Below are 26,092 nucleotides of genomic sequence, written 5' to 3' on the forward strand. Positions count from 1 at the left end.
CAATTATTAACTTATAAATTTTTAGCATTACAATAATCATATTAAAAATTATTATATTATAGATGTAAAAGAATTTAATTATTTAATTGAATTGATGTTATTTTTACAAATTGTAATTATAGAATTGGAATATGCAATTAATTGATAGACTATAAACCTAAAAATAAGATTTATGCAATCAAACAAATAGTAAACATAGCTGAAAATTTAGCTTAGGTAAAACTTAAGGAATAAAAAATAGAAATAAAAATGTAATCAAAAGCATGGTAATTATTAATGACGCTTGACAAATAAAATATATATAGCAAATATGTGTAGCTTACAAGTAATATTATATAAGGAATGCGTGACGTCTACTGTTCCAATATTAATTACAGAATAGCTTTCTGAAAGAGAAACACTATTTGTGATAATAAATTACATGATCAAATTTTCTTAACGACTAAATGCAAGAAATAAATATATTTAATAACAAAAACATACACTATTAAACATATCGTCTATTTTTTGGAGTTTTATGACATCTTCGTCTTCCGAAAATTGCAATGATACAAATGATTACTATCGCTACAAGAACTGAGCTGACAGTCCATACTGCTTTGCTAGTGTTAATTTGATGTGTGTTATCTTGTGTATCGTCGAAAGCATCAAGCGTTAATGATTTATTCAAAGAAGTTTTGTTCGAGGAGTTTAAGTCAGAATTATTTAGCTTATCTTCTCGAATATACATAGAAGATTTAGTTTCTAAAGATTTTTCTACTTTTGCCTGCATGTTTTTCGCATTACTTGTTATTTTATTTGGTGATGACGTAGCTTTTGTTACTGTACTGATTACAGTATTAGTTGGTTGTGGTGTCACAGTAGTAGGAGCATTAATCTCTTGCAAAACATCTTTTTCTAATTCTTGAAGTTCTTTATCTGCTATTGCTCCAGATTTATATTTGAACTCTTTTTCATTTTCTTCGATAAATTCTTCCAGCGGTGTAAAGTAAGAAATAAGAGCATCTACAGATACATCATCTATATTAATGAATTTGTCCAGAATATCTTGCCAATGAAGGGCTCCACCCTGTTGAATCATTTTTCTATGCACAAACATAAAAATATTAATATAAAAACTTTTTCATAAAAACTTTTTCGTATTAAATATAAATATATTCTCAATATCTCACGTCATTCTCATATTAAATTAACTTACATTATATTGCCATTTATTAATTTTCCATCAATTTCACTATATCTAACTTCAGTCGAATCTACAGTATATTCATATAATAGAAAAGATACCATTATGCCGAGAATTTTGCTGTAATAAATTTTTTATTATTATTATGGAAATATAGTACAAAATTATTATATTTCTTTGCATTACATATGCACATACACATACATATGATATACTTACGGAAGATATGGTTTATTCATAATAATATGATTGTCATCTAAGAAAGTGGGATTATCTTTATTATTAGAAGAGATTCCTTCGTATTCTTCCCTGTATACATACAATTATGTTCATGTATTATAATTATATATAATTATAAACTGTAAATTTTGGATTGTGTAAATATTATAATACCTGTATTTCCACCATGATGATACCAAGTTTGCAGGATCAGTAATATTTTCTTGAATTGCATTTAATCTCCACAGATCAGCAGCGTAATAATATGCTAATCGTGGAAGTACATTCAAGGCGGTGAGCATTAAAGATACAATCATCCGTTGCTCATTATCATTAGTACCATTCATCAAATGAGTTTGATTCAACCATGCAGGACTCACTGATAATATTCCAAATAATGTAGATATGCCTTCTTCTAAACCTATAAGACCAAATATTTTTAATATTGAATTATTTTAACGTTCCAAACAATTTCATATTGACATGTATACATATGTTTACATTCAAATATTTCTTTACCTGAATATCTGTTAATTGTATTAAGAATAGGAGTGCTTTCTATAATCATTTGATTAAATAGAATTTTCCCCATATCTTCGTGAGCTCTCAAGAAATTGCTCATGGTGGCTTTCGAACAAGTAGACACTCTAAAATAATAATTGAATTTTTTGTAAAGTATTGCTAAATTATAAAGACTATAATAATACTCGTATTCAAATTTTTGCTACAATCGCGTATAAAATATACAAAAAAGACAGCTGCATAAGATCCAAGATATAATATCTTTTTCTATCAGTTAATTTTTGATAGTCAGTTTTTCATAGTTTAGAATCCCAACAAGGATTCAGGATATTAAATAGATATTTGAAATTGGGTAGATAAATGAGAGAAATTATCTGTATTATTTCTTACTGGAGAAAAATTAAAATTTAATTTTTACATAAATTATATATAAATTTTTTAGGAATTAAATATAATTTATTTTGTTTTATTATGTTGATATTAGATGTTCCATATTGATTCAATTGTTAGTGCTATAATTATAAACAACGATAATATGTATATTATATTATCCCAGATAGCATCGAGTCTAAAAAATGTCTAAAAAGATAACATTTTTTATAAAGATATCTTTTAGTGAGAACATAGTTATAAATATAGTTGTAGTGATGCAAGAATGATTAATATACATTATATGTTTCACTAAAACTTATAATATTAAATTATTATAATTTTGATCACTAAAAGATGATTGTAAACATTTTTTTAATTGTCTTTAAAATTTCTTTTAGATATTTTTCAATCGTTTTAATTACATATATATATGGAATTAAAATTTAATAAATTTATGGCGTTATATACTAATGTTATATAACAAAATATAACATACTAGTATTATAACAAAACTAAATATTACAAATAATATTGTATAAGTATTATTAGTAAGTTATAATTCTCCATTTTTAATTAATATATATTTCTACATAGCACGGTTACAGAAACATTATATAAATATTTCAATGTAAAAATGGAATATATCATATACATTGTGAATAATTAACAATACTCAATGTAATTAAATAAATAATAAATTAATAAATTTAGTTAATTCATAAAATTAAAAATGTTATTTATATAGAAATTAGACTCTATTTTATATCTTAAATAAATAATGAACAGATAATTTTCACTCTTTGGACATTTATCTTTCTTTGTTCGATTTCTAAACAAACAGTTTAATATCTTTCCCGTCTTGAGATTTTATCAAAAATTAAACTGATAGAAATAATTATTATATTTCTAATCTTGCTACTAGTTGCTTACTACTTGCTCTTTGTGAATTTTATGTAATTTTCATGATTACAAATACAAGATAAATATAAATAGTTAATAAAACATACACAAATAAACGGTATATTTTTTAAATATTTTTATTTTTAAAATATATTAACACAAGAAAAAGAAAACACTTTTTAAATGTTCAAAATTGCGTAATTTTCAAAACGCTAGAACTTTGACGAAAAATTATCGTACACAAAAAATTTAAAACATTAAGTTATTAGTGATAAGCATTATTAAAAATATATATATGTATGTAGTTAGTCTTTTAAGATTGTAACTTGGCTAAAATAATAGAAAAATTTAAGAAAAAAGTGTTTCATATATAGGCAAAATATTGCAATTATTTCATAGTTTCCGAGAAAAATTTGTTTATCATGAATGTTACAAATATGTAATTTTAAAAAAATAAGACATTATCCTCTTTTATGATTTAAAACTAAGAAGAAAATAGCATTTTAAAGCCAAAAGCTATTTTTTTTTATTTTTATCTTCTTAGTTTTAAATTATAAAAGAGGACATAGTTTTATTTTAAAATTAAAACGAAAACTTTAGTACAAATTTCAAGCTTTAAAATGCTATTTTTTTCTTTGTGAAGGTTTTTCACCAAATCTCAAGTTTGAAAATTGCATAATTTTGAGTGTTTGGAAGTATATTTCTTATCTTTTTATTCTCAGTATTGCATACTAAAAACGATAATTTCATTAATATCGAAATCAAGGCGTGCAGATTCGAAAAGGAACAATAAAAGTAAAAAAAACTGTTCATTATTCATTATTCATTATCAAAAAAATATATCAAAGTTACTTTTTCATTATAGATGAAATTTCTAACATTAACATATCAGTTATTGAAAAAAGTAACTGACGTTAATTGTAAAGCGTTATTTTTTTATATATATACATACCTCATTGTACCATCATGACAGAAATTTAATAATCTAGAAGGACAACTTTGGTTGAATTCGCTTTTATCCCAAAATTCTGCTTGTGGAACTTGTTTCAATAATATGGAGCCCAATTTGGATGCAGTCTTATACAGAGATTTTCCAACATATTTCTATAATTTTAATTTAATAAAAAATTTTATATCTTACAATAATAATTACAATAATAATTATAATCTATCAATTTAATATAACATGAAATAGTAATATCTCTACCTTAGTCCAAAGATTCTTTTTAATATCATAGATTAATTCTGAATGCGGTAACACATCTGATGATACATCTGTCCAGTCATATCTTTGTAAGCCACCTTTCAGATAAAATCATACAAATTCAAAGATTAAAAATTCTAAGATTCTAAGATTTAGCAACTGTTTGTTCATCATTTTTATCATATATTTTTAATGTTCTTTTTTATATCTTTTTTATTATATATGATATTTTATATTATAAAATGATATTAATAAAAATGTGAGCTTTAAATCGATAGTTTTGATTAACTTGTTTTGCAGTGAATATTATATACATATATATTCCAATATTATATACACATTATTTATTTTATTTCTTTTGAAAATGAAAACAATCCAAGTTATTTGCATTTAATGTTATATGTAAGGAAAAATATCAAATAAAATTCATTATCATAAATAATTAGCATAAATAATATCATAAATATCATAAATAAAATTCATTATCATAAATAATTATCTTACCAAGTAAGTGAGCAGGAAGTGTGTCATTTATAGCAAACTCATACTTTTGAGCTAAGTTCATGCTGATGAATTTTACGATCTTCTTATAAAGATTATTGATTCGACTCCATTCATTATTTATTTTATCATACCCATCAGAATATCCTGACAGCATTTCCCAATATTCTTCAACAGTTTTGGCACCTATAATCAAATATTTAAATACTATGTATATTCAAGATTTACTAAGCATTATACTTTTCATACAATTTTTACACAATTACATAATTATTCATGCAATATTCATAATTATTTACGTAATATTCTAATCAATACTAACCATTTTCTTTTGCAGCCTTAGTAACAAGTTGCAAATTGTTTGAATAATTTGTAACTAATGGTATTAATTGACGATACCAATTATTCCAGACAGTTTGTTTATCCTCAAATTTTCCACTATGAGAGAGAAAATATTCCACATCTAAATTCATACAATTATAAATATTATATTAATATGTACAATTTATAAATTAAAACAAAATCTTTATATGCACGGAATATATATAGTAGAATATATGTAACAGAAATTATTAGTGAAATTTTACATTCTTACATTTTATATAAGTAGTTAATCAAATTATAGTAAAATCATAATAAAATATACCTTCTCGTGAATAGTTATGTGATTTATTTGTATGACTAATGATTGGTTGCAGTTCCATAATACCAGCAAAATGTATAAGCTGTAAGATAGTTTAACACATTTTAAAGTTTATTATGTACTGAAATTAAAAATTATAAAAGCTCAAAGTCTCTTACTTTTTCCCAATCTTTGTCTCTCAACAGTATATCACCTGGTTTTTTAATTATATCATATTTATATTGAAGAGATTGATCGAGTCGTTCTTTTGTATCCTCTATTTTATTAATTGCCTCATTTTTCCACGTTTTGATAGACTTTGAATCATTATATTGTTGCATTTCCTAAAAAAAAAAAAAAATAGTTAAACAAATTTAATTTACAAAAAAACAAGATATGTACATGATACACATATAATTAAATACATATATAATTAAATAAGTGCAAATTTGATAGTATGTTATATATTTACCCATATTGATAATGTTTTATTCGAAGGTGAAGTAATGAATGACCATTGAACATTGGCAGTACTATAACATGCATCTTCATAATCCAATTCGATTAATTGTAAAAAAGCTTTGATTTCATCTTTTAAGAGATTGTCATTCAGCGGAGCAGTGGTTACACAGACAATAAGATTAAAAATGATCCAGTTCCATTTCGATAGCATCCCTTTAACCTGTGAATTAAATGCAATTTTTAAATAATCAGAACACAAGCATTTTATTTAGCAGAAAAAGCAAGAATATGATATGTTAATTATTTATTAACGATATTCGATGTCATAAATTTTTTACATGCATACCTAAACAGGCCCAAATCGAGAGAAATCTTGCCAAAGATTTGTCTTATAAATTAGTGTCAGCAAAAAAGGTTATAAATTTAGTAGAGCTGTTATTACCATAGACTTCTATATATCTACTAGACTATTAACACGATCATATTGCAGTGAGATGCGAAACAAAGGCAGCCATTTATATTTTGGGCAGAATTTTAAACCAGATATACCAGTTAAAATTTGATGACATCACTTGACAAGGCATGATTATAGACACGTGTACATATATGAAGTAAACACTCATGTAGTATAAGTTTATATATGCATATAAAAGAATAAAAATGCCAATAATTTATAACATACTTGGCTGTTTAAGTAGATATTCTTAAGGAGAAATATCGAATTTTTTTCAGTAAGCATATAACCTATTTTTCTTATTCTTTTTAGAAACTTTAACTAGACTTTTCTATCAGATAAAATGTAATTTTTTACTTAAACTAAATTTTTATATATTGTTAAATATAATCAAATATTTATAATAATACTTCACATGCAATACTATCAATGCTATATACATTAATTATTTATAAATCAACTTTCACATGAAATATTGCAGCTTTCCCTTTAAAAGTAAGTGGCGATTGATAGCTTCGTTGAATGAATTAAAAAAGAAAATTGGATTCCAAATTAATATCATATAATCTGTAATGAACATTTTACTACAAATGATTATTTGAAATGTTCAAAGACGCAGAAGCATATTTAAAGACAACAATATTTTTTATATTTCTTTCATCGTAAAAAGCAATAAAAGAAATCAATGAAAAATCAGGCAAATGGATAATGAAAATAAGGAAAATCAGATAGATATAGAATAGAGATAATGAAAATAAAGAAAATGAGATGGATAATATAGAATAGAGATCATAAAGATAATAAACAAAAATAACATATCTCATGAGAGAAATTCTACAAATATTCACATTGAGATACACAGTACAATTTTTCTGACAATAACTTGAACAGACATTTAACAAAATCTCCTAGATTTGGAAGCGATTGAGAAGTAAACTGATGTGTAACTGTGGTGTAATGATAATGAAACATGAATATAATTCGCTAAATATTCACTCATCCATTATTAATAAATTATTAATAAATTAATTCTCTACATATGTTCTTAAAGGAAAAAGAAAAAAAATATCAGACATTAAATTTTACTTTCTTTACAATTTTTGTGTATTTAAAATGAAGTAAATACATTTTAATTTCGGAGCAAAAAGAGAATAAAAGATAGAAAATGTAAAAAAGATGCAAATAAAATAGATTTATCGTGTATTTACCTTTAATAAAATCGAACGTCGTTTCGCTCGATTTTCGTTTATACACTGTCAAAAACAGTATGACACAAAGTGTGAATGAGTCAGAATTCTCTCTCTCTTTCTCAACAAAGAGGTATCAACTGTATAGAGATTGAACTAATCATCTGTATAGAGATTGAACTGATTATCTTACCGCGAAAGATTGTCTCACGCTGATCAAAGTTCATTAAGAAGGAATCCACCGAAAGCGGACTCGTGTAATAGATCAGTAGTATATAATTAAGCGTTATATGAACATGCTAGGACTTTGATATCACGCAGTACACGTCTACAATATAACTGACTAATCATGTCTTGGCCAAGTTGTGATCGATCGAAATTCCATCGTATCATGCCACATTTTCAACGTCAGTGCATGACTATGCGTATCTGTGACATTTACTATTACTCATTCTTTCGTCATTTATGATGTATATCAAAGAAGACCGAGAGCTTTGATTTGACTTAGACTGGCCAACCTCATGTTTTTTTTTTCACAAAATACGTCTATATCTAGATCATGGTCTTTTACTCTGAGACCGTGATCTAAATTCTAAAGTATTTGTATAATCAAATCAAAGAAATCTGCGAGATCTTATATGCTTTTCAGTTGTTGAAATAGCGTCACCTGTATTTTGAAGCCTGGGAATTACAGATTCTCTTTTCCTTTGACAAAAGACCGGTCCATGATCGTATTAGAACTGTAGATCAAAAGTATAAAGACATTATATAGATTTATCAAGTTTTATTAGTTAAGCGTAATCTTGTTTTATTTTAGTACATGTTATAGAGAGCAATATATTATCGAAATATTTCTATCGAAATTATTAAAATCATTTTATTTATATTCTTTTATTGATATTTGAATATCTTGAAGAATATTAGGGTAAACATAAATTATTCAATTTTCCTGTCTTTTGTAGAAGTCAGAGAAGCTTGGTAAATACCTTTTAAGTAATTACGTAATAAATAAACGGACTGTTTGTATAATAAATTGATGAACAATTAACATGTAATAAGAGCTTAAGCCGAAACATTACGTGACCATAACACAAACAGTTGCACTGCTTTTCTGCTGATGCAAACACTGCTATCGGTGTATCAGTTTTGTTGTTAATTTTTAAGGATAAAATGTAGATGTTATAATCACTTATATTGCCTTATGCTAAGGAATTTTTAACTATATTAAACGCGATTAATGAGGAATTGGTATCTAATCAGAACATGAATAAACAGATATCATTCTTTTAAAAACTACTGACAATTTAAAATGAAAAATCGTAAATATTTTTATTACTTAAATTTATAAAGATCTTGTGCTAAAATATTTTGCTTTACAAATTTTATATATATATATATATATATATATATATATATATACACTCAATTTAAATTTTATAAATGTGTGCATATATATTGTACGTACGCATATGCGCACGTGCATGTCGATGCAGGGAGAATTAAGAATTATAAACAATATTTATATCATCCCATGTACTTATTAATTTAATTATATCCTTTTATATATATTGGCATTGTTATATTACACGTAAAGTGAGTCACAATATCGTACAATTATTGTACAAATTAAGTATGATGTAAAGTTCCACAATTTCTATATCATACCTTGTATAATTATTTTGAAAATCAAATGTAAAATGATCAATGCAGTCATTGCAATCGATGAGTTTACTTTGAAAGTACCTTGTAAGAAATTTACGATGTTGCGAAAAATATAAAGTAAATATATAAGCAGATATAGTTGTATTGAGAAAATATTAAAATGGAGATTAAATACAAATCAACAATAATTCCAATAAAGTAGTACTAAGAGTATAATGCCTGACGTGTAATGAATCCATATATTATTTAATAAAACAAATTATTAATAAAATGCATAATCGTATGTTGCATGTGGCACAATTTAGTCGATAATGCAAATTAAAAATCGAATAGGACTATTCATCAATATTATCGGGATCCACATCATCAGGTAGCATAGAATATTTGTTTGAAGCTACAAAATTCTGCAAGAAAAAGATATTCATTAATATATTAATAGTTTTACATATTAATAGTTATATAATTATTAATAGTTTTATATAATAATTAAATGTTCTCACCGGAGCTTGTTCATCTTTAGCCTTTGGCATTCTGCTAATTTCATCCTTCTCTTTGTCTTTACGGTCTCTATGATTAACAAAGTAAATAAAGTATAAATAAACGCAAAATAGATTTTAGATATAAATTCATAAGTATCATTGTTTATCAATACTTTTCCACCGCACGAGCATCTTTTTCAGCGAATTTATGATGTACTTTAAGTGTTGTCGGCTCAGGACGTGAAGTTGGCGATGTTTTGGATTCATTTTCTTCTATTTTACAAATATATTTCACATAAGTCACATTTATTAGAACTTTTTCTTAAAGAATTAAAAACAAAGATTTCATAAATATCTGAAAAATAATGTTTACCAGAACGTGCTGAAGCAAGTTGAGTTCGCGGCGCGGATCTCTCAACTCGAGTACCTCTATCTTCCTCCGATCGCCAAGTCGGTCGACCTCTTTCTTTGTCATCGCGTCCTTCCTACAAATCATTATTTAGTGCGTGTTAAATCATTTTTTAAATATTCCAAATATATTACTTTATGTTCAAATTGAAACACTTACGCCATTACGTCGACCTGAAATACCATCTTTACGTTCTTTGTTGTCCCTGGAAGAAAAATATTAAAATTTTTAATAAAAGTAAAAGACTGAGTGCTCTTTTATATGTAAATTTACAGTAAAATAAATAACTTTTTCAGTCTAAAGCGAATAATTTTTCAATATAGGACAAAAGCAGAAAATATTTTGAAAATTGCTATAAAATATTCTTATTACAACTCAATTGCTATGCATTATTGTATTTAGCTTTTAATATACATTATGCAGTATACATTAATACATCCAACTGAATTCGTTATATACATGAAGTGCAGCTATGCATATCAGTCTGTGGTTTGCTAATTATGACAGAGAGAGCATTAATATTGGTGAAGATATATATGAAGAAGTTCAAAAGTTACTCAAGACAAAATTATCAAGTTCTATTGTACCAAAAACATGATAACATAATATCTTAATATGAAATAATGAGATTTGATGATTAGAAAAATCAGCAAATAAAAATCACATGAGACTTCAAAATAATTAATAATAAATAAAAAACTATGGCTAAAATTTTGTGCACTTAGGGATGGCAAAATGACTAATGGTAAAGATATTTTCATAAATCGAATGCCTTTGACATGCAAAATTATTCCAGAATTTCATTAATTCAATCAAGAATATATTTTTGTTTATCCATAATGAATCATAAGAACAGTTTAAAATGATGATTAAATATGAGTTCAAACATCAATATATTATCATATATTAAACTATTGAATAAAAACCCTTTAAACTTCTTATGATTCATTATGAATATACAGTAGCGCGCACGAGGACTGTGTATCACACAGGATGATACCGAAATTCCAGCCAGACTGTAATCTAGTAGAAAACTTAATATTCTAAACAGTTTCCTATAAATACATACACACAATTTATATAAATATGCATGCACGTTTATGTTTTATTAGTGGCCATTATTCCATGGCATAGTAGAAAATCATTGCATTCATTTTCGAGATTTGGATTTAGTCACAAGTAAAAAATAGCGCGGACGCTACATATACGCTTGAGACGAAGCCAACGAAATTCTCTTCTTGTCTAGCGATTATATTAATAGCATAAATTAAATAAGAATTATATTAGCAATATCGAAAAATGGATATAGATAAATAATTCCAAATCTCAAAAGTGAATGTAATGGCGTTGTGTAAGAAATTTAATTGTTGCATTAAAAGAAAGAAATGTCGATCGTTTTAGGCTCCAATTTTAGGATCTTATCTATATAATTATTACATACATCTCTTCTCGGGACCGTGATTCGGCATAAGATTTGGCAAGACGTTCTTCTATTTCTCGTTCACGAGCAGTAGTATCTACAGGTTTCGCAGCGCCAAAAATATTAACTGCCGGTACAGACGTAGGAGCTGGAGTTCGTTGAGTTGATTCCGATCCTGTTGTTGATTTCGATTCCACCGAACTATCTTTAGTTTGATCTTCCGAAGTTGCAGTAGATTCCACTGGTTTCGTGCGAGGCTGCAGTTGCAGTTTCGGTCTTTGTCGCGGCTCGGCTAAATTATTATAATTAAATTGAGATATAAATAACTCAATTAAAAATAAAACATATTTATTGATGTATCATATTCTGTATAATTGTATGCTTACGTTTCGTATCTTGTCGGCGATCCCAATCGGAATCGCCATAATTGCGACGGGGTCCAAAACTGCTACTTTTGTCCCCGTCTCGATCTTTACTTCTTCCTCTATCGCTAAAACGAGTCCAGTCTCTATCTTTACTGTCATCTCTGAAGCCACTTCTTTCTTTAAATCCTTTATCATTGTTGTCTCTTTCGCGCCATGCACCAGGCTTATTATCATAATCATGTCCTATTGAACACAAAAATATTTTTATTGTAAAATTATTCTCCTGAAGAATAATTTTTATTTAAATTTGTAAATATGCAATTTAGAAAGAGTATACATACTTTCTCTATCATCTCGCCGATCTCTATTGTCAAATCGATCTTTATCATATCGACTGCGATAAGAATCTTCATCCAGCTCTTCACGCGGTCCGCTTCTCCAATCGCCAGATGTACGCTCTGGATCATCGTAATTATCCCTACGATTGTCTCTGCCCATTCTACCGCCTCGACGATCATCATTACTACTGTTTGAAACTTCAATTCTTACTCGTCTCGTCTTTATAGTCTATAAAAAAAAAATATTTTTAATAATTTCAATAGTTCACAAATTATGTCGCTAATAAGTATCATTAAGTATTATTTACTTACTGTGTTTGTCATAGAAAGAGCATCAATTAGACTTTGGCGATCTTCGAATTCGACATACCCATAGCCCCTAATTTTATTTGCATCTTTCGGTAAACGCATATTAGAAATCTGTGAAAAAAGATAAATAAGTTGTAATTAATTTGTATAAAAATAAATTATTATATTTTCATATTTGATAATCAAATTAATTAAAGAAACTTATGTAAACAAAATCTCATATTAATTAAAATATTTGTAAAAATCGACCTTCATTTCTGCAAAAAATTCAGCTAAATCAGCTTCATCTACATCGTAAGGCAGATTGCTTATATAGGCTACATATGGAGGACTTGTAGGGATATTTTCTTCATCAATTCCAGGTCCTCGTGCAGCTCGAGGAGCTGTTGGTAAAATAACTGGATCTTTGCTGCTTCTTGATGAGTATCCTTCTGTAATATTTAAAAAAGTTGATGTAATAAGGAAAAATAATTTTATATGTTACAATATACGCTACTATACAGAATATCCAATAATAATTATATCATCTCTTGTGTGCAAATAGATCGGGTTAAATAGAAACGTTCTCTATTTGCGATTTTCGCAGTAATTAATGAGAAATTAATTAAAAACGATCGATTAAATTAGGCGAGTATTAGCAGACAATCCATTGTTATAATATTATTAGGCGCAGGAGCGTTTCGCCGTTCACACATACATTATCTTTTGTAGAGTACTCCTCATATGAGCTTCCTCGAGTGCCTAAATATTAAAATATTATATAACAATAGAAAAATCACCTATCTGCATAACTCGTTAATCTGAAAAACCCGTTATCTGCATAAATGGAACGATTATTACCGCCTCTTATATTAATACAAATACGCCCCTTATATTAATACATATCCTGTATATTAATGCAATATCTTGTATATTAATACAAATTTATTGTCATGTAGAAGTTATATAGCATTCAAATATTTTATGCTTTGTTATAAAATAAAATAATTTTTATGTATCTTACTTGTATATGTATATGATGTGTATATACATATATGTACATGTATGTGTGTGTGTACGTACGTATAAAGATAGAACTATAAATTATAAATTATAATTTAGTATTCTTGATGTATATTGAGATAGCAAAATGCTAAGTGTAGTGTATCAGCAAAATAATTTTGCAACAGAGAGTATACTGCATTTTTATTATGCTTAATTTATGGCAGCATGCTGATATAGTATAACAGCGAAAATACAGCCAAAGTCCAACATTATTTATTGTTACATTGTGAAAGGAAATGTGTAGCACCTATATCAAATACTAATAATATTAAATATTGATGAAAATGCAGCAAAATGTGGTTTACTTCGAGAGCTTTTCAAAATAATAAAGTATTTTAATATAATAAAAATATAAATATAAATATAATAAAATATTTTTTTATTAAGTACTTTTCGAGTTATAAGACTTGAAATAATTTCTTAATTTCGTATAATCTATAAAATATCTCATAAAATATTCATTTTTCGATAATCTATCTCGACACTTTTATGCACAAAATAATGAGATAAATCAATTAATGTAACGGAAACACATAATTGTTTTTAAGAAAAAATATGTAATTTATAATTAATAATTACATACTTTTTCTTAAAAACATCTGTCTTTTTTACACTAATTGATTCCTTTTATTATTTTATGTATAAAAGTATTGAATGTCATCCAATGAATGAATATTTTATAGTTTACATAAAATTAAGAAATTATTTTAGTTTCTAATTCGTGCGCGACATTTTAACAAAAAAATAATTTATTAAGCACTTTTTGAAAATGTTTTGAAAAGCTCTGGAAGTAAGCTACAAAAATATGTAATAAAAAATAGCGAGTTCCAAAAAATAAAGTTGACTTTCACATGACCTTGGTATGTTCACCCATGATCAAATCAATGGTACCATCTTATGTCCCCATTGAAGTAATAAAATCTTTATAGAAAACATTTTTTAAAATAACCACTTTCTTAGTTTTTAAATGAATGGTACAGATAGTCTAGGATACTTTGTACGTATAACAAATGTTATATCAGTTGTATTCTATATAATATAAATAATTAGAAGTTTAATAATTAATAAAATAATTAAATTTAATAAGATAAAGAAAGATAATTTTTTTATTCGTTTATAAAACTTAGATTTATTTATCATTTGAACTCTTTTATTTTTTTGCATCTTAAATATCAAATTGACAACCTTCTATTAATTCATATACAATTTCCAAACAGTTAGTTTGATATTCTAAATCTTCTATTGGAATTATATCATAAATTAAGCTGATAAAAACAAATATTATCCTTTTAATCTCATTAATTACAGTCTTCATATTTACTCATAAGAAAAAGTTGAATACAAGAGATATTGTGTGGTGGGAGAAAGAACTATAATCCAATATTACTATATTTTACATCAATATTTCTCTACCATTTTCTTTAACAGACCCTGCTGTTTTTGTTATATTTTTATTGCTATTTTTTGAGACAATAATGCATGAATTGAATTTTTTTGCTGCATCTGTGCCGATGCTGAGATAGCAAATTATACTTGATTGCTGCTACAGTTCTGCCTATATTATACAATGCATAACTTGCAATATATAATCTTAGCAGACTTGATTACCAAGATAAATGCAGAAATATTTATTTAATAATATTTAATAACAAAAGATATAACTTTTACCATTTATCACATGAAAATGACTTATCATTACCGCAACAAATTAATTGATTTTCTGAAACAGCAGAACTGGGATTCTCTTGGCTTACCATGATCATCCTCTACATCATCAACCCAATTCGAAGATTTCAGCGGTATATTAGGGGTCGGCCCACTTCCTTCAGCCAAGAACGACCACAGGTCGACAGTCACACCCTTCTTCTTCTTACCCTTTTTTCCTACAAAACACGCAAATTATCATTAGGAAATATCATTACACTTCACCCGAATGCACCATAGAGCTTGTATAATAAAAGCATGGTGAAAGGGGAACCACGTCACGCGTAGTTTGGTTAGGTGCAAACGTGCGAGGCAAAAGAGTCAATACGAATAATGCTATGGAATTATTTTGCTTCTGGAAAATCGCCCTTCACCGAAAATTATCATTGCGCGAAATAAAATGATACCTGCAGACATGATAAAGGTCGAAAATCGACGGAAATGCGTTTCAGTCTCTCAGAGTACGTGAACCGCACGACCAACCTTATGACCAGTGAAACATAAAATACATCTGTACGAGATGCATATGCGTTCCAAAATTCAACCTACGGACTTCTCTTCACAAGGACCAATCAACGCGTTAAGCCGTCTTACACTGCCAATCAGAAGAGCCGGCCGGCAAATTGCTTCGCTCTGATTGGTCCATCTCAACCGCAACTAAGCCTGCAACCTGTAGCTGACAAGCAGTGTGTAAACGGTTCTTAGACAGGCAGAAAATGAAAATTACAACTACCAGCGCGAGTTCTGATTGGCTCCTGCTTTTCTGTCAAAATATCAATGCGCCTTAATTCGACCTTGTGGCGAGATATGTTAGGAAGTTCTGCAATAAAGAACAAACCTTGAACATTATTCAATCATCGAATTATTGGAAGCTGCGAGAAACCGGTAGCTTTTTTTTAAATAATATCAGATATTTGGTATGAATAAAAATTCTTTTATGCTATTTCAGCATAAACTGTTATAAATCATTCGAAGTCATTTCATAATTTTTGTTTTCGCGACAGATAAGTGTGCGTGTTTAACCTAACTTGACGAAAACACAAACTTTGTGACCACGTGAATTGAATATTATTCGACTCAATTGAAATTAATGAATGAAATTCTTAACTTTTCATCGTTTTTTTCGTAAATTAATCTACCCAAACATCAAATAGATTAGAAATATATATATATATATATATTTTTTTTTGTTCAGAAAAAATGCAAGTTTGATATATATACACAAAATTATATAAATTATATATATACAATATAATAAACAAAATGTCAGGAACATTTTTAATACTTGCTGGACAAAGATCTGCATATAAATGGTATGTAATACACAACAATGATAGATAATTATTTTAGATTATATTGTTCAGCTTTACTCATCAGTGTTAATTTGTTAGTATTTTTATTTAGTAATTATTAAACTGGATTAATGAATGTTTTATATGTACATATCAGTGTTTAACGATAATTATTTTATTATAGGCTTAAACATTGTCGTATATCATATTTATATAAGGATGTAAGGATTAAAGACTCACGTGTTCATAGTATAGCACAATACTGTATTTCTGTGAAAGATAAAGATGACTTATCTAAGGTATATTTAAAGACATAATTTTATAGAAAAGATTTTAAAGATAATTTTTATCAAAAAATTTTTAAACAAAAAAATTATTCCTTTTGTTTTAATATTCTAGGTAAAGGACTTTAAATATGAAAATGTAGCAAATGCAAACAATTTAAATTCAAATATTAAATTAAAGGAAAAGGTAAGCAATATATAATCAATTATAATAAAATTTTAATTATTAAAAATAACAGCAAAAATTTGAATTTGCAGCAAACTAACAATAAACTAGAAGATATGCAACTCTATGATAAACTTGAACATCAAAGAAATAATAAGGAATTCTTAAAAAGTACGTAATAAAAAATTTTTTATATTTAAGATATGTTTAAAAATTTTTGTTTTTAAATTTATTCTAGAATCTAATATAAATAATCTATATATAAATGAAAGTTAAATGATAAAAGTAAAGCATTTTTATAGTTTAAATAGCACAATATAGAATTTTATTTTCCTAGTACTTTTTTAAGTCCACAAAAATATGTATATATATATATATATATATATATATATATATATCAAATATATATTTTTGTGGATTTAAAAAATAAATTTATAAAAATATATTTTATATTTATTTATAGCTGTATAATTTATTTTTAGCTATATATTTTTTTAATCTATTTTACTAAATAAAATGATTGAAAATTTTAGAATTGGACAGATTGTATCCAAATCCAAAGTCTTCTATAACAAGTATTTATGCAATAATCAGCCATGAATTGAAAGACAATACAGTACTAACTTCCCATTTTGCAAATTTAACTGTAAAAAATTCTAAATTCTGGCAAAATACTTTGACTGTCAAATGGCCAGAAACTTTGTCTTTTAAAAGTATTAGTAAAACCAAAGGAATAGCTTTTAAAAATTCAGCCTTGAAGTGTTTGCAATGGCTAGAAATGAATGGTAAATTGAAAAACGGTAAACCAATCATTTATCAAATCAAAGATGTAAAGAACATGCAGTTAAAGCCTGTTGATTTAAGTGTTACTTCTGAACTTTTGTACAAGATGACAGACTTAATTGAAACTTATGAAACGGTAACATTTTGCATTATAATTTTTAATGTATGAGTAAATAATTATAATTTGTGTAATATTTGAGAATTTTTATATGTGCAATGGTAATGTCTAGAAAATACGGAACCTGACAATACAAGAAAGCAATTCCAATAATGTTACATACAATCTATTACATGACAACATATCTCAGCCTCACCCGATTCTTGGAGAAATGAATTACACAGATATTGACAATCGCAACAAAATATTAAAACAAAGATTACTTGAAAAACATACCAATGAAGATGTTAGTCTACCGATCACTGAATTCAGGTACAGTAAATGTACAATTTATTTTATATTTATATGTATGTACAATATTTGATATATACATTTTCTTAAATTATTTATTTTATAGGGATGAAATTCTCTCTAAATTAGAAAACAATCAAGTTTTATTGATAGAAGGCGATACTGGTTGTGGCAAGACTACTCAAGTTCCTCAATTTATAATGGATAATTTTGCACAGAATGAAAATGCCACCGATTGTAATATATTAGTATCACAACCACGTAGAATCTCTGCAATCTCTCTGGCAGATCGTATCGCACATGAAAGAGGAGAAAAAGTGGGAGATGTTGTGGGTTTTCAAGTGAGATTAGAACAAGTATTACCAAGGGGACTCGGTGGGATACTTTTTTGCACTACAGGTATATTACTGAGAAAATTGCAGAGCAATCCCAATTTAGAAGGATGTTCGCACGTCATTTTGGACGAGGCGCACGAACGTCATATCGACACCGACATGCTAATGATTCTACTCAAGAGAGCTCTGAAACAAAATCCCAATTTGAAAGTTCTGATTATGTCGGCGACTATAAATGCGCACATGTTTCAAAAATACTTTAATTGCGCCGCTGTTAAAGTACCGGGTAGGCTATATCCCGTAAAAATGCATTTCCTAGAAGATATCGCTACTCTACCAAATATCCAAAAATATCGAATATTTGATCGTTACATAAATGACGACGAAAGACTTTCAGTTGATTTTGGAAAAGTAGTACAAGTTATAAGATGGATCTCTCATAATAAACCACCCGGTGCCATTTTGTGCTTCTTACCTGGATGGAATGAAATCACAAAAGTGCAGAATATGCTCGAGTATTTTCCGCTTGAAACGGAAAAACAACTGATTTTACCGATCCATTCCAAAGTATCACACAATGAGCAGCGCAAGATTTTCGAACATATATCCGCGGACACCCGAAAGATTATCTTGGCTACGGATATTGCTGAAACTGGCATCACTGTTAGTGATGTAATTTATGTTATAGATTCTGCCATACGAAAGGAATCGCGATGGGACGAGAATAAAGATTTACTGTGTATAAGCAATCGTTGGGTCTCTCAAGCAAACATTCATCAGAGGTAATTATAGAGAAGAAATTTTTACACTGTAATAGTAAGTTATATTATTTGCATATCTGATCAAAGAAGTATAAATGTGTCTTTAAAATTGCGGTTTTATCTATAAAAAAAATAATATTTTAAAAATATATTTTTATAAATATATTTATAAAATATATTTATAAAAATATATTTATATTAAAATAATAATTTTTTTTCTAATGCAGAAAAGGAAGAGCCGGGCGTGTTAAACCTGGTGAAAGTTATCATTTGATTACAAAAGCAGAATATCAAAAATTGGAACCGCATCCAATCCCGCAAGTGTTGTGCAATCCTCTGGAAAAAGTAGTTCTCGATACTAAAACGTACACAAACGAAACGGCGGAAAATTTTCTGAGTAACTTATTGGAACCGCCTAAACCAGTTTCAATACGGAAGGCAGTAGAGAATTTAATAAATCTCGGAGTATTGGATGACGAGGAGAATCTTACAGCATTGGGTAGACGAATAGCATTATTCCCGACACATCCTAAATTTAGTAAAGCATTGGTGTATTCCTCCATTTTCAAGTAAGTTTATTAAATAATAATGTATCTATGTATGTGTTATCATTTGTATCAAAATCACATTATCTTTCTATGTTAATTTTCCATATTAATAATGAATATTTTTTGTTTCATGATAGCTGCATACATCCTATTGTAACGATAACTAGTGTATTCTCTGGTGAAAGTAATCTCTTTTATGGTGTATTAGATCACAAGTCAGAAATCAGGACAAATAAAAAATTGTATCATCCATCCAGTGACCATATTGCATTGGCATGGATATATAAGCAATGGTGCAAACATAATACCATTAGTACACATTTAATACCAAAGTTTTGTAAACAAATGAGAATTCGACAGAACAGAATGGAAGTACTAAATCGTAAGTAATATTATTATAAATTACAACTTTTTGTTTAATGATTGCTTTGGGGGTTTATACAATTCAATATTTCAATTTATATATCGATGAATTTTAAATGATAAATTTTACCTGATATCACAATTTTGCAGAGATACGAAATACGTTTATTCATCAACTGATTCATTGTCGTTTATTGAACAAAAATTGTACGTATGATAATTTTAATGATGTAACAAATAAGTATGAGAATAATGACGAACTGGTACAAGCTCTATTATATTCTGCTACGCAGCAATTGATAGAACATAAAGATATAGGATTCAAAAATGGAATCCTGAGAAAAGGCGTCAATGAACTCCGAATTCAGTAAGCAAATTCTATTTAATATATATATATATATATATATATATATATATATATATATATATATCTAATCGTAAATTTAAATCAACACGCGAATTTTAATAATCTCCCTTGCCCCTTTATTTTTTACAGTCGTGCTCTAGCTGTTATTTCGGGAGAAAGTGTTAATTATAAGCGAAAAGATTGGCCAACTCCTTACTTGACGTATTTTAATGGTGCGCATTGCGAAATGAGACGCAGTATAGTTGTTCGTGAAACAAGCATGTTATCACCTCTATCAGTATTACTTTTTAGTCAAGGAGACATTCAATGTTACGAGGTAATTAAATAATTGTGTGTGTAATAGATATTTTATAACTCATAATTTGTCTTGGATTTCAGCAAAATGATGGCAGAATAGAAATTACAATCAAAATTAATCAATCGCAAACTTTAAGATTTTCTTGTGACAATGAGTAAGTATTTATTTGTATATCTTTATACGTTTTTCCTTTAGTGTGTATATCCCAATTTGTTTAAATTTTTGTAAGATTCCTTTTTTCTTATTAAATTTCGTATTTATTTTTTCTAGGACTGCTAATGTGCTCTTAGAATTTAGAAATATTATGTGGTCATTAGTACAGTACTCATTGGAAAAACAAGGAATTAATGACTACACTAATCTTAATACAAAGCAAATATTTGAATATAAAGACAAATTACTCGAAATTGTTTCAGAAATTCTGTGCAAATCATCTGAGTCCATAGAAAATGACAAAGTATCTATGGCTTAAATGTATGTAATATACATTGTATATAAATAAAATTAATAATAAAAATAATTGCAAAGTTGTAAGTAATACTATTTTTATTAATAAAAAGTTATTTGTCTTATACTTTATCATTATGTGTATATATATTAGAAATCATGTATAAATATGAATAGTCTTATTATACATATATAAAATATATTAGAAACAGTAATGCTTATATGTAAAAGATAAATATATAATAGTAATACTTATATGTAAAAGATAAATAGTTTTAAGTTGTGCAATTGGTAAAAAAATTATATTGAATTTTTTTACTTTAAATTCAGTTTAATTAATTTCATGCATATTTATATTTAAATTGCGCAATTAAAATTGTCGACAAAATTGCTCAATATACACACATGTGTAATTAAAGAGACATTTCAACGTGTAATATTTTTGCAATATTTTCCTTTCGATTTAGTTCAATATTTTTGTATTCATATTTTCATTATAACATGATCGAATGACAAGTATAAATAGTGAGAAAATAAAACAAAAGAGAAAATATAAGAAACTTGATGATTGCTAGGTTTAATATCATTTACTTTTACTTTATTTGTAGGTATGTAAATGTCTAAAAAATACAGTATATAATACCAGTGTAATGAAGTTTATATCTCTAGGCTAGAGATTGTTAAGAAAAAAAATTAAAATAGAAAGATATAATCAGACAAAAATGACATTAACATTCTAAGAATTATGATCATAAAACAAAGGTAAAAGAGAGACATATGTATTCTTCAGTATAGGAAGAATGTGGAGAAAATATACATTTTAACAAATATATAAAGTATTTAATTAGACATTCTGCATCTTTTTCCCATTAACAATTTTTATTATAAAATATTAAGAATTTGTTACAAACATTATGTACAATCACAATATGATGCTTTTTGTAACTACGATAACAACATTGTTTCGATTAAATTATATGAGATATTCAACAAATATATAATTATATAACACGATAAAAAAGTCGAGACACATACATTGTTTGATATTTCATTAACGAATACGTAGTTTTCTCAAATACCTCTTTAATGATATATATTTTATTTTGTTTAAAGCGCTTTTTTTTGATGCACCCAAAACCTACCGACACCAGCTTACCCTCGCCAAAATGTTCGAGCAATTATCAAAATTTGTTCCCATGAAATCTCTTTTATGCTACATTACGATCGTTGTAAATATTTGAAGTGTACAGAACTTAATTTGTGGATGTAAAAGATTTTCAAAAAAAAAAAAGAAAATTATTTGTAAATAATAATTAATAATAAATTTTTATAGAAATATATATTTTTTTATAAGAGAAATATATGTTGACACGTGCACATTTAATTGCAAATTCTGAAGTCATAATATAGAAGCTGAGGCAATAACTTTATCCACTTGGAGTATCTATACTATTTTTAGAGATATGACAAAATTATAATCATGAAAGTTATATTGTACCAAGAGGACCATAATATTAGTAATATTTTTCAGCTGGATAAAATTATTACTTAATCTTGTATACATTTCAGGTGGATGAAGTTATTACTTAATCTTGTATAGATTTTTGCATAATATGTACATGTACAGATATATGTCGTTTTTATTAGGTTTTAATAACATTAGATTTTAATAAATTAATTTATATGATTCAGGAAATGGATAAACTAATATAACATTCTTTGTTGGATGTTCTGGAACTCTCAGAAATATTTACGATCGTAACGGCATACTCTTATATAAATATGTGTACTACTTTTGTATAAATATTCTATAAAATATATTTTTTTATAATGAAACAATATCGCATATTGCGTCTGCAACTGATATATTAAATAGCATATATAAATACATTTAACAGTATATATTAAAATCTATCTCGAATATTTACATTTGGCAGGTACATGGAAGCATGCGCTTCTGCTATTATAACAATTTTATTAAAGTATACAGAAATATATATTATATATGTATATAATTTAGTTTATTAATTTAATATATTAATTTAATATAAATATATAATTATTAAATATATAAAACTTTAAAAAAGATAATTAACATAAAAATATATAACTTTGCAAAAAATAAATCTATATTTTTAATTTATATAAAATTATTTTAAATACTAACGACAAACATATCTTAAGTACGAGAGTTGTCAACAATAGAAAAATATGAAATATCTTGACATATTCACTTCAGATAATTTCGTAATGTATGATACGATATATCCCGAAAAGCGAATATGTTAAATTAATAAATTATAAATTAATAAATTAAAAATTAATAAATTATGTCCTATAAAATATATAGTCCCTGTAGTCCTATAGTATTACACATGGTTTTCTTCTCATCTGTGTATTCACTATTTATAAGCAAAAAAAACGATGAAATATCAGTCATATTATAAATTAATTTCTAAAAAATTGTAATAATTGTAATAATAACTGATAGAAAAAGAGAGCTGAAACAATAACAATAATTGTCAGCAATTAGCAATAATATATTATCTGGAAAATACATAGGATATTAATACCTTTTTGGCAAGATATCATTGCTTATTTACAATGCTTATTCTTTCATATATTATCTTTTTCGAAAGAATAAATCTTTTTCCTAAAACATCTCATGAATATGTAATGTTTAATCAAAATGTTTATATAACAAAAAGATGTATTTTATTAATTAATTTTATTTAATATTTGTGCTGTCATTATTCTTGTAGAAGAGATATCTTTGCATATTTTGTAATTTATTGCTTTGGAATAATTCTACTCTATCAATATATCCGTGCGAACTACTTACTTATTAATTTATGATTTGTGCAGTTTTTTTTCTTTACGAACTAATATTGCACTTCCGGCCTCTAGCATATCGATTTTAGATTACCATAACTGATAATTTCGATAGCAAAAGTTGCAGTTCGCTTTAAAAAAAATGCATAAATAAACTTAAATTTTTATCATTGTCTAAAATAAAAACGCTATCACCTTAGATTCATTCCACACGGCTTGTCTAATTCATTATATAACTATTATACATATAAAAAATAATAAATAAATAGAAATAAATATATAATATAATATATGTATTATAGTTTTTAAAATTATTTTACGAATATAATTAGTCACTATATATTACAAATATTGTAAACTTCTAAAGTCTTCTTTTGTGTTGTTTCATTAATTTTTTTAAATAAATATTAACACTAGATATGTGTGAGTGTGTGTGTTGATATAAAAAATATCTTGGAGAGAGAGAGAGAGAGAGAGAGAGAGAGAGCGCTTTCGTAATAATTTATACTTGAAAATATATTAGTATAAAAAATAGTAAAAGCGCACAGAAGACTCTCAATTTTTTAGTCTTGTGAAATGAGCAACAAGAATGTATCAATTACCCGCTTGATGAACTTTTAAGCGCATAGCGCTTTCTATTGTATTATAATACTCTTACAAAACTATTATAAACTATCTGTTTTAATTAATTAATTTAAATTAATTTCTCTATACTGGCCTTAGAATTTTCCTGTAAAGTTGATGTGACTATATAAAGTTTATATTTCGATTTACGAAAATTCAAAAGTTTAATAATGCTAATGCATTTTATCATCCTGTTAATATTAAATTCAATATTAGATTTATTCTATCTACCGTAGAAAATGGCAAAAGTTTTTGATTTTTACTTACGCCCTAAAAATAATGTTACATCCATAATGTAAATGTGGCATTGATAAAAACAAAGATAATGTTGATGAGAAGTTGCTCTATGAGTTGTTCTAATTTCTACGATTTGATATTCTTATTAGAAAATTGCGATGATTATATCATCTGCAAGTCTGCGAACAACGGGAAAATATGCCGAATGCTTTTTACAATGATTTTAAAATATTATAAATAATATAAATAATATGTAACGTTTATAAATAATATTTTTAACGTATACCTAATATTGTTTACCTAATATTGTTTCATCATCTCTATCTGATGGAAACATCGTCATCGCATCATATATTTCAACAAAAATTGAGTATTCTAATTTTAAAGGATCAATCTACTCTAGAAGCAATATAAAAAATTGATTTTCAGAAATTTTGTTTAAAGAATATTAGAAATTGAAACTTTTTAGAGTTTTTGTTGAAGTTGAAATGGTACACGTCAGTAAATTTAAATCTTGAATATTTAATTTTTAATATGACCTATGTGTTCAAAAATACATGGTTCAATCTGTTCTTCGTATAATTATTTAAAATGAAAAAATCAATCTAGTTTTAATCTGTAGAATATTTTTGGGATACTAAAATTATTTTACAATAAGATATTTCAATTTTGCTGAAATTTCAAAAAATATTAAATATTCATTTTTTAAATTCTAACTAGACAATGTTCCAAAAATATCCTATTAGAATAAAAGAGATCGAATCTTTTCATTTCATAATTATACTAGAAATAGTTACACTGAGTTTTTAAACACATTATGCGCAGAAATTCATATTTAACAAAAAAATAAAATAAAATAAAATATCCAAGATTAAAAAATACTACATACTTTAAAGATTGATAAAAATATGTATGAAAAACGCTGAAAAGTTCAACTTCTAATATTCTTAAAAAAAATTCTACAATTATCAATTACTTATACTGCTG

At 26.4% G+C, this 26,092-nt stretch overlaps 3 protein-coding genes and 1 long non-coding RNA gene across 8 annotated transcripts; 2 read left to right on the forward strand and 2 right to left on the reverse strand.

Moving 5' to 3' along the window:
* Positions 1-115: 115 nt before the first annotated feature.
* LOC105254945 (angiotensin-converting enzyme 2) lies at positions 116-8,360 on the reverse strand. 4 transcript variants are annotated; one of them, XM_020028669.2, is made up of 13 exons: positions 8,297-8,360; positions 5,999-6,208; positions 5,706-5,870; positions 5,551-5,629; positions 5,227-5,367; positions 4,908-5,090; positions 4,407-4,501; positions 4,152-4,303; positions 1,925-2,052; positions 1,580-1,826; positions 1,406-1,495; positions 1,199-1,306; positions 116-1,085 (listed from the first exon to the last, which is right to left on the reverse strand). In XM_020028669.2, exons 2-13 carry the CDS (start codon positions 6,197-6,199, stop codon positions 488-490), a joined length of 2,187 nt encoding a protein of 728 aa, XP_019884228.1. In that variant the 5' UTR covers positions 6,200-6,208; positions 8,297-8,360; the 3' UTR covers positions 116-487. The 4 variants fall into 4 exon arrangements, with proteins under 4 accessions (XP_019884228.1, XP_011262230.1, XP_011262232.1 ...); XM_011263928.3 differs by lacking the exon at positions 8,297-8,360 and adding an exon at positions 7,651-7,978; XM_011263930.3 differs by lacking the exon at positions 8,297-8,360 and adding an exon at positions 7,823-7,977.
* A 784-nt stretch (positions 8,361-9,144) lies between these two features.
* On the reverse strand, positions 9,145-15,859 carry LOC105254944 (eukaryotic translation initiation factor 4B). Of its 2 annotated transcripts, none has more exons than XM_020028670.2 (12): positions 15,767-15,859; positions 15,410-15,538; positions 12,861-13,042; positions 12,615-12,722; positions 12,306-12,531; positions 11,986-12,207; positions 11,621-11,891; positions 10,339-10,384; positions 10,144-10,255; positions 9,944-10,040; positions 9,792-9,858; positions 9,145-9,695 (listed from the first exon to the last, which is right to left on the reverse strand). In XM_020028670.2, the coding sequence occupies exons 1-12, from the start codon at positions 15,774-15,776 to the stop codon at positions 9,627-9,629; spliced, it is 1,539 nt and encodes a 512-aa protein (XP_019884229.1). In that variant the 5' UTR covers positions 15,777-15,859; the 3' UTR covers positions 9,145-9,626. The 2 variants fall into 2 exon arrangements, with proteins under 2 accessions (XP_019884229.1, XP_011262229.1); XM_011263927.3 differs by having other exon boundaries at positions 9,146-9,695; positions 9,944-10,043.
* Positions 15,860-16,592: 733 nt separating this feature from the next.
* LOC112638862 lies at positions 16,593-17,089 on the forward strand. The gene is made up of 3 exons (XR_003123193.1): positions 16,593-16,672; positions 16,836-16,950; positions 17,051-17,089. It is a non-coding gene; the product is annotated as an uncharacterized LOC112638862 (long non-coding RNA).
* Positions 17,090-17,091: 2 nt separating this feature from the next.
* On the forward strand, positions 17,092-22,238 carry LOC105254965 (putative ATP-dependent RNA helicase DHX30). The gene is made up of 12 exons (XM_025411307.1): positions 17,092-17,122; positions 17,194-17,272; positions 17,635-18,020; positions 18,115-18,314; positions 18,400-19,410; positions 19,617-19,958; positions 20,075-20,319; positions 20,451-20,667; positions 20,797-20,983; positions 21,046-21,119; positions 21,236-21,439; positions 22,021-22,238. The coding sequence occupies exons 2-11, from the start codon at positions 17,218-17,220 to the stop codon at positions 21,435-21,437; spliced, it is 2,919 nt and encodes a 972-aa protein (XP_025267092.1). The 5' UTR covers positions 17,092-17,122; positions 17,194-17,217; the 3' UTR covers positions 21,438-21,439; positions 22,021-22,238.
* Positions 22,239-26,092: the final 3,854 nt, after the last annotated feature.

Source organism: Camponotus floridanus, unplaced genomic scaffold, assembly GCF_003227725.1.
Source record: "Camponotus floridanus strain SB8 unplaced genomic scaffold, Cflo_v7.5 scaffold39, whole genome shotgun sequence".
In the NCBI taxonomy this organism is placed as follows: domain Eukaryota; kingdom Metazoa; phylum Arthropoda; class Insecta; order Hymenoptera; family Formicidae; genus Camponotus; species Camponotus floridanus.

Coding starts and splice junctions, on each gene's coding strand:
- LOC105254945 (XM_020028669.2), bottom strand. CDS start 6,199: ATGCTATCGAAATGGAACTGGATCATTTTTAATCTTATTGTCTGTGTA. Junction 5,368..5,550: donor ACATAACTATTCACGAGAAG/GTATATTTTATT, acceptor GTATGAATTTAG/ATGTGGAATATTTTCTCTCT. Junction 5,091..5,226: donor TAAGGCTGCAAAAGAAAATG/GTTAGTATTGAT, acceptor ATTTGATTATAG/GTGCCAAAACTGTTGAAGAA.
- LOC105254944 (XM_011263927.3), bottom strand. Junction 12,532..12,614: donor CTCTTTCTATGACAAACACA/GTAAGTAAATAA, acceptor TTTTTTTTATAG/ACTATAAAGACGAGACGAGT. Junction 11,892..11,985: donor TCGCCGACAAGATACGAAAC/GTAAGCATACAA, acceptor ATAATAATTTAG/CCGAGCCGCGACAAAGACCG.
- LOC105254965 (XM_025411307.1), top strand. CDS start 17,218: ATGCAACTCTATGATAAACTTGAACATCAAAGAAATAATAAGGAATTC. Junction 20,668..20,796: donor GTCAATGAACTCCGAATTCA/GTAAGCAAATTC, acceptor TATTTTTTACAG/TCGTGCTCTAGCTGTTATTT. Junction 21,120..21,235: donor AGATTTTCTTGTGACAATGA/GTAAGTATTTAT, acceptor TATTTTTTCTAG/GACTGCTAATGTGCTCTTAG.